The following is a 10,298-nucleotide window of genomic DNA, read 5'->3' on the forward strand; positions in this document are numbered from 1 at the left end:
AGAAGAGTTCACATACAACTGTTTTAATATTTATTGATAGAAATAGATTTTCAGTGCATACTTTTTATATAAATTCTACATTCTCTTAAGGAGTTTTTGTTTTATTTGGAGTTTTTGGCCCCCAAGTGAACTTAACATGTTATCTATACATTTGATTCTTTACAGATTTGTTAGATTTTAAAACTTTTGAGAAACCATGCATATTGTATACCTTAATATAAACCAAAGAATCATTTGCATTTTCAAAAAGAATCACAAAAAGTTGAATTCAAATTAAACAGCTTGTATGTTCTAAAATGCCCACGTTTCATTACTCAATAAAAACGTGTTCAGTATTATATATTGCTTGCTAATAAGTCAGATTGTCAGAGACGCTTCAGTAAATTCTCTATTTGTAGATATCTGAACCCACTTCTTCCCAGAGATGATCCTGTAAATATTAAATACTGTGCCATATGCAGTAATAGCCTAAAAGTTTAAATAAGAACTAAACTGGCAGTTTCTAGACTGAATATTTTAAACTTAAAATTATATATATACACACATATGGTATGTTGCATATTAAATTTAACATTTCAAGTAACTTAAACACATTTAGTAAACATTCATGAACACTCTTTCATGAAAGATAATGTCCTTAAAATAAGAAATTAATGAAAGGTTTATTTAGACACCAATATCTTGGTACAGCATTAAGCCTATGGAACTTCAAAAAGCCCAAGTAAAATCTGCTGTACTATCAAGAAAATAAAGAGTGATGTTTAATCAACTGAAGAGTGCAAATACAAAAGTGCTTAGCATGACAAAATTACCAAAATAAAAGTATCTTAAAGGTTATTTGGTTCTAGCAATAATAACTACTCTGTATTTTTGGATAATTTAACATTTGCATTTTAAATTTTATATAAATTTTCTTCTAAACAATTTAAAAAAGCACACAAAAAGTATTTCAAACTATAATTATCTGTTATATCTCATCCTTGTTAGCTCATCACAAATAATTCAACAAAAGAATGCTTGAATACTCAGCTCTACTAAAATGTAGTGTCTGAATCAACCCACCACTTCAACCATTGTTTGCTATACTAGACCCTAAAACAGGCTGCCGACAGATGGGACAGGTGCAATTCTCTGACAGCCATCGATCAATACAATGGATGTGAAATTCATGCATGCAAGGTAATTGCCTGAGCTTGTTTCCAGTTACATAGTCACTGATACACACACTACAGATTTTACCTAGTTCACTATCAATACTACTATGCTCATAGTTCCTGGTGGAAAGATTGTCAATCTGCTCTTTGGTTAAACCACGTATGTGATCATCATCATCACCTTCATTTAGTAAAAAGAAGTGAGCAAGGCGAAGAATAGGTAGTGTTCCAGTTTCAACTAAGTTATTTGAGTTTCGCAGCTGCCTGACACCTCTATTATCACTATTTTGGGTATGAAGCTGGGTCATGTCATCCTCACCTCGCATTTCAGTACTATTTTCTAGGGCCTGCCTGTCTTGAGAGGAACCTTCATTCTCTGGGCTGCTGCCATGAACTGTACTCAGTTCTGAGTGTCTCTCTGGTAAATATTGACCATTTCTCTGAATCTCTGACTCAGATTCAGCCTCCATTAGAGAACTCAATTCTCCAAATCCAGTCATGATCTGCCTTAAAATTGACCGAAGGGCCACTGATGATGGTTCAACAAGCTCATTCTCAGAAATCCTACGAAGAGGAACTGTTATAGTACTAACATAGGTTCGAATACCTGACCGCTCTAAACGAGAAATAGTTCGACGAAAGCCCCCACTATTACTTTCAATGGTAACTGTGTTTTCTGCTAAGCCTACTCTAGATCTAGTTCTATTTGCAATACTGTCCCGATCTCTGCTTTCTCCAGGTCGAATCCTTCTCACTTGAAGGTCCAGTGTGATTGTTGGATGTCGCCGTATAAGAGTTGAAGATCTGCTGGGTTCTTCTCCTTCTTCTACCGTTATTCTTGACACAAGTCTTGAATTAGAGAGTGGAGTATATGCAGCACCTCTGTGTTCTCTATCTTGCTCTAAAAAGACACGAGTTATACCTCTCCTCCTAACAGATCTTCTTCTAAGCGTTTGCTGTAAAGGTCTACTTTCCCTTTGTGAATTATGATAAACAGGACTACTTTGTCTCTGAATTGGTGAACGGCTTCGACTACTGAAAGTTGACCTTAATCTTATTGGCTCTAATCTTTGGTTTGTGTTTCTCACTGTAACATTAGTTCTAGCCCCATTTTCCCAAACATGTGCTGCTCCAAATCGTTGCCCTTCCCTTTGCCTGAGTTCACTACTACCTAATTGGTTTGTATGGCTACTGAAATTAGCATGTGGAGCACTAGGATTGCCAACTGCTCCGCCAATTCCATTTCTTAATCTTCCAAATGTTGAAAAAGATTCTTCTACTGAATTCTGCCCCCTTGAACCAAGTCTAGTCCTTGGAATGTTGGAACTGCGGCCACTGGAATTCACTGAGGTTTGGCTTCTTGTTCGCCTAGCCACAGGACTAGTTGATCTCTGTTGCCTATCTGTAGTATCAGCTCTGCTAACATCTGAAAGTGGAATACCAGTATAATCTTCATTATGAATTTCAAATTCTCTATTCTCGTGATTTATGTGGATTTCCAGACTAAATCGAAACTCTCCACTGTTTGGGTTTGTTCGACTCACAGCTCTCCAGGTTTGGTTTCCATTTTGTCCACTTCGAGTTGCATTTCCTGTGCGACGAAAGGTATTCAACCATTCTAGCAGAGAATCTTCATTAGAACTTTCTCTTGGAATTTCTGAGTCTGGAAGGCAAATTCAATCAACTTAAGATCAATTTCAAAATTCCATCTTTTAATTTTTATCAAACACTTAAGAGTTTTTACTACATGAAATAGTCAAGAACACTGGAGAATTTCAATAAGTGATAAAACCCTGAACTTTCTATAAAGAGGATTTATCTTAAGAAAGCTAATTTTACATGTTAGAGCCACATTATCTGCTTTTTGGGAAAATTTAGGCATGTTATTTAAGTTCTTTATGGCTACATACATTATCATGAGGATAAGATACCAAGGTATAAAATGTTCAGTGCAATACCTGTCACATGGGATGCACTCCAAAAATTTATTTTGTTGCAATAGCAAAATAAATTTATTTTCTGTTCATATAGAATGTAAGTTGCATGAAGACAAAGAGTTTTGTCTGGTCTTATTCACTATTAAATCCCAGCCTCTACAATGATTTCTGGTACAATCAAACTGTCAATTAAATTTCTGAATGAATCAATTTAGAAAAAAAAAAGTACCACACATAAACTTCCTTGATTATAATACTGCTACTATGGGAAACTTAAGTTTTCCATTTTTATGTAGATTATAAAAAGTATAAAACTCAATGAAAAACATTCTAAATGCACATTATTTATACGTACTTTAAAGTTTGTTCTACTCAAAGACAGCTATTACTTGAGTTTGTTTGGTTTTATTTCGTTAACTGCAATGTTCCATTAAAAAAAAACAACTTTAAAATACTGAAGTTAAAGCTGTTAAATAGCAGTTGTTATCAATAAAATAAATAGTAACTTTAGCCATATTATAAAGACATAAGCTATTTTACAGGTGATGAGCACATTTTCCAACAAAACATATTAAAAAAAACAGAATTAACATTTATACCAATATAGTGTAGTTTATATTTAAACATAAAGAAGATAAAGGGTTAACATGAGATTTCCATTTTAATTTGGAAAATAATGAGAGTAAAAAACAGGTCAGATTAGTCATTTTAAATGCTACTTCTTTAATTACTAGAATGCAGTGTTGAGGACAAGGTGAAAAACTTCATTAACATCTAGCAAAATCCTTTCCCATTGCAACTGCACTGCAAAGGTCACTTGGATATACTGGCACTGGATGTGGCCATGTGACTGAGTTCTCATCCATGAAATGGCTGTAGAATTGATACATTTCACTTTTAAGCTGATGCCTGGAGCTCCTTCCTGACAGCTGAAACCTAGATGTTGCTCTGCTTTAGCATGATCAAAAGATAATACGCTAGAACAATGTTCAATAAAATTTTCTGCAATAGTGGAAATGTTAAAATGTCTGTGCTGTCTAATACAGCGGCCATTAGCCACATGTGATTATTAAAGCACTTAAATGTGCTAATATGACTGAATAACTGAATTTTAAATTACACTTTACTTAATGTATACAGTTAGTTAGGTATAGACTAGTAACTATAGTATTGGACAGCAGAGCTGCAGATCAACTCTGCTAGATGTGTGGGTCCCAGGAGGATTTGTGGCCCAAAGTTTGCCTATCCCTGAACTGTTAACGTGAAAGAGAAATAAACTATTTTACTGAGTTACAGCATTTTGAGGTTTTTAATAGTCTTTTTCCTAACTAATATAACAACCTTGACATAATACGTGAAACTACATTTTGATGAATAGTTTTGGGAAAGGAAATAGATTTGGTAAGAGAGACATTAAATTTGACTTTACTTTGAATTCAATTTACTTCTGCTAAGTGTGAATTGTTTTTATAAGCACATTGTTTTAATATGGATGTCTTATATCATGACTTAGTAGTCATTCAATAAAATGACAAAACATAAAAAAACGATGACAAGAACAGGTTTTCTAACTCAGTTTTTTCATATTGCTCCATATAAATTTTTTGGAGCTAAGATTAGTTATACTACTCTAAAAAAATGGTAGTATATACATTCTAGAATTGAACCATGATGGTGATTATCCTAATGATACACTGTTTTTATATTTGAGCTCCTTGAAGGCAACCCATGTCTAACATGTCTTTATACTCAACCCCTGAATTCAATATAACTGTCCTATACTGCCGACCTATACTGATTTGGATATAAAATATAAATATGATATAAATATCACATTAAAACAAGAACACATTAAAATAAACTCATACGCTCCAACAAGTTCATTTCTGCAACTTGCTGCAATCAAACCTGTTCCTTAAGGGAAAGAGGACACAGTACCTCTAGAGTTTGTTCCATTTCTCAAGTCAGGCTGAGATGCTAGTTGCTCCTTAACTCCATCTAACCGCTGTTGTAGTTCTTCTGCTGTTATTTCCCCTAAAACAATGAAAAATTGCTCATTAAAATTAAAAGTTTTCAATTACTAGGTTTTAAGAGAACTTATGAAAGGTAAAACTAATCTTTACCAATCTATAAAAGTCATTCTATTGTTCTGTAAACTGAAGATAGTTAAAAATATTCAACTGATACAAATACAGATAATTTTATGTTGCATTAATGTTTTATGAAAATTAAAATAAGATTTAATTTGAATAAAGTACTCTCTTCATACACTTAGGAACATGTAAGATACAATTTTTTTTAACTTTTTTTTTTAAGATTTATTTATTTATGCATACAGAACTGGGGTACAGGCCAGAGGTGCAGAGGCAGTGAGAGGCTTCACCAGAGACAGAGTGGGGAGCAGAACAGGCAGATCATAAAGTACACTGCTGAGGGGAGTAGCAGGTGGGTCAGGAGAGGTCTACCATGCCATGTGGATCACCTCTGGGGCAGGGGATCAAACTCACAATGAAGCGGCTGAGGCTCACTTGCAGAGCTGCGACCTAACCCACTGTGCCACCAGTGAGGGCCCAAGATACAATTTTTTAAATTTTTGTCACAGTTAAAAAGAAACTAGAAGGAAAAAAAAAGAAACTAGAAGGAAATATTTCTAGAGAAAACTGAGTTTACTTGAATTTTACTTCAATTGTATATGCATGCTACATGTATATACACTATGCAAATATGTAGTATACAGGTTAATGTACAAATTACAATTTTCAATTGGTTCACTTATGAGATGAATTTGAAAAAAAACTGGGGCACATGACTTTTTAGAAGTTATTAATTCAGCTACTTACTATAGCTATTCAAAGAAAATGTAACTTGTCAAATGAGTTAGAATTGGGTTTTATAATATTTTATTTGTGCAAATATTGCTTTTTATTTCAGAGAAATAGAACCATATATGCAATATCTAACACTATTATTAACCTATTTGTTGGTTTGTTGTTTGCATAACTGTGCTCTACACCCAGTAGTCTTACCTTACAACATTCACAAGTAAGTCAGTGATTTTCTATTTTGTTATATTAAAAAGCTCACAGAATCTTAGTTTCACAGAATCATTTAAATAATTTTAAGAAGAGGGTATAAGGGGGAACTGACACTCTTATCTTGAAATTCCTCCTTATAACAACAAAAAAGTTATCTCCACTTTCACCCATTTCTTACCAGGGGTGCCTAAAAGATTATGGTCTCTCATTAGGCGGTAATCTTCATCACTGAGTTCATTAATAAACTGATAATAGGCTTCTTCTCTGTGAAGGCGTTCTTGCTGCCATCTTCTCTCATTTTCATGATGATTATGGTCTTGAGATGAAGTTTCTTCACCAACATCATCTGATCTAGATCTAAACTGATTCATACTGAGATTCCCAGCTTTCTTTTCAAAAAACACATATACAAAATTCAAGGCATTAGTAATGGACTACATATGGTTCCATGTTTTTAACTTATAGCTTTTAAATTTTCCTTTTATTTTCCTATTCTCGTAAGCTAAGTCTGCAGTAAACAACTTACATATAAAATGCAGTTTCAAGGAGATATAAACAACTGCACATCCTTCTTTGCCTAATGCCAGTAAGTCAGACTAGGTACAGTTGCACTGCATGTTTCTCATATCTGAATACAGAGTGCTTATTTCATATTTACCTATCTGACTCTATAGTTAAACTAGTCTAGAAACCCTCACTGATGTTTCAAATAGCAAACAAAATTTAAACACAATCTTTACTTAATATACAAAAGGTTACTGGGAGAGTTATTATTTACATTTATTTCCAGCAAAATTATTCCCAAAATAAAACTTATAACTATCATAATACCACCCACCCCAACCCCCAATTTTGATGAGGTAAAAATAACTTAGTGCATTGTATCTACTGAACAGACTTAGAGTTGATCTGTCCTTAAGCCTAACAGGAAATTTTGAAATCTAACAGGAAACAACACCCCATGCCTGGCTCTGGGGATTGTGAGAGTACATGAGAACACTTTATGTCTCTCCATACCAAATTTTATCTTTGAGCCTAGAATAGTTAGTCCCAGAAATTTCCAAAGACAGTGAAACTTCCTGATCTTGCCTTGGCAAAACACAATTTTTGGGTTATACTTAAATGTCATTTCTTAGAAGCTTACTTCTAAACTATAAGAAAGTCAAGGAGAAAATTATTTGTTTCATAACTGGTTTACAATTACTGAAACATATCTAGACAGTAGATCTTTAAAGCAACAGTTCTCAATTGGGAGTTTACCTAAAACTTACTTGAGGATCTTAAAAAGAGAGAGATATCAGTTCTCATCCCCACTCTTAAATCAGAAATTTCCAGGATGGGCTTAAGTCTATCTTTAAAAGCTAATTTGAGTATTCTGTGGAAGAAATAAAAATAAACTACTCCTAGACAGTTTTTTGTATGTCACATGACATAATAGAGACTGGCCGATCAAAAAGTTACCAGTGAAGCAACTGTTGCAACTCAAGACTCAGAGCTTAATAAGTATACTATCTTAAACACAGTGAAATTTGTTCTACAAGTCCCAACTGTATGAATAATAACCTATTCAATGTCATGCTTATTCTAACGTTATATTACACAATCAAAAGTGAAGTAACAGACTGAAATGCAAAATTTCCAATTTCAGAATATTAAGGACTAACTCATCATTAGTAAAGAGCATATATGGTAGGGCACAGCAGTATAATATTTTTGTATTAAATGGTTAAAAAAGTGAAACCTACAAAACCAAGCTATTCTAATATTCAGAGTTCAAGAGCTTTTCCTCAAAGGTAACTTCTTGAACAAGCAACCACAATTAAAACAAAGGGAATACCTTATGCTCCTTTTAATATGTGTTTAACATATGCAATGGTATCCATCCTTCAATTGTTTGTGCTTTTGAAAGCGGCCCATCTGAAGCAATAAAAGAGAGTTGAATTACTTAGTACATCGTGTCTTTGAAGCCAGGACTGCCTGATAGTCTCTATTCGACCACAAAGTCACAGCAAAAACTCTGGCAAATGTTGTTAGGCATTCATCTAGCAAATTAGATCCCCAAACAGCTAGGTCATGAAAATCTCCCGCAAGGCCCTTTCTCCCACGACAGAGACTAGGCCTCTCCTCCTACACGGTCGCTGCTCCAGGGACTACCACTCCACTCTCTCCAAGGCCTGCCTTCCTCTCTCGTCCCTTTTGGACGCTGCCAGGGTTAGGTTTCTCCCGTTTACTTGTCATCCTTCACTTTCTCGTCAGCCCTGCCCTCCGTCCAGCTACTGGTTTCTTTCTTGGCCGTTGCGACCGAAGCTCGCGCCGGGGTAAGGGCCCCCACTACAATAAACTGGGCTCAAGAGCCCAACCAACCTCTTCCCAACCGAGCCCGAGTAACGCTTCCCTTAGCGACCTAGATTCCCACAGGGAAGCAGGTGACAGACGGTGTATCTGAGCCAATCACCAGTTAGGGGAGCACATTAGGAGAGCAGTTAACCAATCCGAGAAAAGGTGGGGTCCCCAAGGCTGGCCGGCTTTCCGCAGCGTGTCCCGGAAGTAGCAGTGGGGGCCCAGAGCGCTCCCCCAGCTCACCTCGTCGGGAACTGGGCCGACCGCCTTCTGCCGGGAGGAGTCAGCCGCGGGTGGCCGTCCTCTCGGGTCCCAGAGGCTGTGATCGGAAGGCGTAAGGACTTGCCTCCGCGCCTCCGGAGACAGCTGTGCCTCCTAACCGTCGGCTGAGGAGAGAAACCGGAAGCCTTGTGCAGTTCCAGATTATCCAGCTAGAATGGCGTCCAAGGAGGACACTGAGTCCGGCTTCCCCAGCCCTACCCTGGCCGCCCTACCGGCGGGGAAGACACTCCACCGCCCGCCGGGAGCTTGCGGGTGCGACTGGAAAGTGCGTCCGGCGAGATCCAGAATGCCAGCCTTTCGCGTTCCGCCCTCTCGAGGCTCGGCGTCTCCGCGCTCGCGAGGACTGGTGGTTGCTAAGTCTCTCCAGTACTCAGTGCCAGGCCGCTTAGCGCTGCTGACAGCCGTGGAGTCCCAGGGACACAGCCTGCTTTCCTCTTTTCCACCACCCGCTCGGCGCCTTGTTGTCCAGTTGTTTGCCGAGCCTGCTGCAGAGTGCAGTCCAGCGGTCTGTTCTCTCTTCGCTGGGCAGGTGTCAACTAGCTAACATGCCAGGCCCTTTCCTGCCTTTGAGACCTGACAATTGAAAAACCCTAATCAAGTCTAAGGTGCTTATTTCGGGTTTCTTCATTTTTCTGCTAGGAAAGAAGCTTGAAAGCACACACATTCACGTCTCTGGTCTTATTTCGGAAATAGGACACCAATCTCGCCCTTTGCTTTGCCCTTAACTACTCTATCCAGCCTTTTATGGGCTCCTTTGCTGTCATCTTTTGCCATCTAAAATCATTGCCCAGTGCTCACACTGCTATTACTTTTCATGCATCCATCCATGAATTCGATCCTGCAGCAATTTTCCAGGAGCTACTCAACCTCCATCATGATGCTGGGAACCTAAATAAACCGAGAGGTAGTCTACAGTGTCAGTGAATTACTGGTGTAATAGAGGTAGAGGGAAAACTTGTAAAAATCAGCAAATTGCTATAGACATTAAAATGGAAACTATAAAAATAGTCTACAAAACCCTTCAAGAGTTCTCTACTACATACCTACTCCTTGGCATTCAGGAAGTACCTGAAGTTCTTCAGCAATTATATGGAAAGTCCTAAGTCATCCCCAAATTCCACTTGTACCGGACTTAATTTCCTTATCTCTCAAGCCTCTTTGAAGCTCTGATCTCCAAGAATTTTTTTCTGATAGCTCTTGAGTGACACCCTCATCACCCCATCCAGCCCAATAGCCTTAGAAAAAACATAGAGGCATATGTTTATGCTGGGGCTCCTGAAGCTCTCTATATGTAACTATCTTGTGCATGTACTCATTTACTTAATAAATACGGAATGTCATTATGTACTAGGTGGTAGTGATAATAGCAGAGAATATGATTAACAAGGAATTGCCATTGTGAAACATTGCCATTGACCTCTTTTTCAATGGAAGAAGACAGATGTTGAGCAGGTACTTCCAATGATTTTCTGTTAATATAGCATCTCCCCCATTTAGGAACTTAACCTTCTTAAACTCAAGAAAATGTATTTATTTGTATAACCCAGAAT

At 37.3% G+C, this 10,298-nt stretch overlaps 1 protein-coding gene across 4 annotated transcripts; it reads right to left on the reverse strand.

The window, feature by feature from the left end:
* Positions 1 to 19: 19 nt before the first annotated feature.
* RNF6 (ring finger protein (C3H2C3 type) 6) lies at positions 20 to 8,964 on the reverse strand. Of its 4 annotated transcripts, none has more exons than XM_012723361.1 (5): positions 8,710 to 8,964; positions 7,964 to 8,043; positions 6,305 to 6,515; positions 5,030 to 5,125; positions 20 to 2,817 (listed from the first exon to the last, which is right to left on the reverse strand). In XM_012723361.1, exons 3-5 carry the CDS (start codon positions 6,495 to 6,497, stop codon positions 1,067 to 1,069), a joined length of 2,040 nt encoding a protein of 679 aa, XP_012578815.1. In that variant the 5' UTR covers positions 6,498 to 6,515; positions 7,964 to 8,043; positions 8,710 to 8,964; the 3' UTR covers positions 20 to 1,066. The 4 variants fall into 4 exon arrangements, with proteins under 4 accessions (XP_012578815.1, XP_012578816.1, XP_004680214.1 ...); XM_012723362.1 differs by lacking the exon at positions 8,710 to 8,964 and adding an exon at positions 8,531 to 8,564; XM_004680157.2 differs by lacking the exon at positions 8,710 to 8,964 and adding an exon at positions 8,491 to 8,597 and having other exon boundaries at positions 23 to 2,817.
* Positions 8,965 to 10,298: the final 1,334 nt, after the last annotated feature.

Source organism: Condylura cristata, unplaced genomic scaffold (assembly GCF_000260355.1).
Source record: "Condylura cristata isolate star-nosed mole 26May11 unplaced genomic scaffold, ConCri1.0 scaffold00010, whole genome shotgun sequence".
In the NCBI taxonomy this organism is placed as follows: Eukaryota; Metazoa; Chordata; class Mammalia; order Eulipotyphla; family Talpidae; genus Condylura; species Condylura cristata.

Excerpts from the sequence above, each read along its gene's own strand:
- RNF6 (XM_012723361.1), bottom strand. The coding sequence starts at position 6,497 with ATGAATCAGTTTAGATCTAGATCAGATGATGTTGGTGAAGAAACTTCA. Across the intron at positions 5,126-6,304 it reads TAATCTTTTAGGCACCCCTG|GGGAAATAACAGCAGAAGAA; the intron begins GTAAGAAATGGG and ends TCATTGTTTTAG. Across the intron at positions 2,818-5,029 it reads AAATGGAACAAACTCTAGAG|ACTCAGAAATTCCAAGAGAA; the intron begins GTACTGTGTCCT and ends TTTGCCTTCCAG.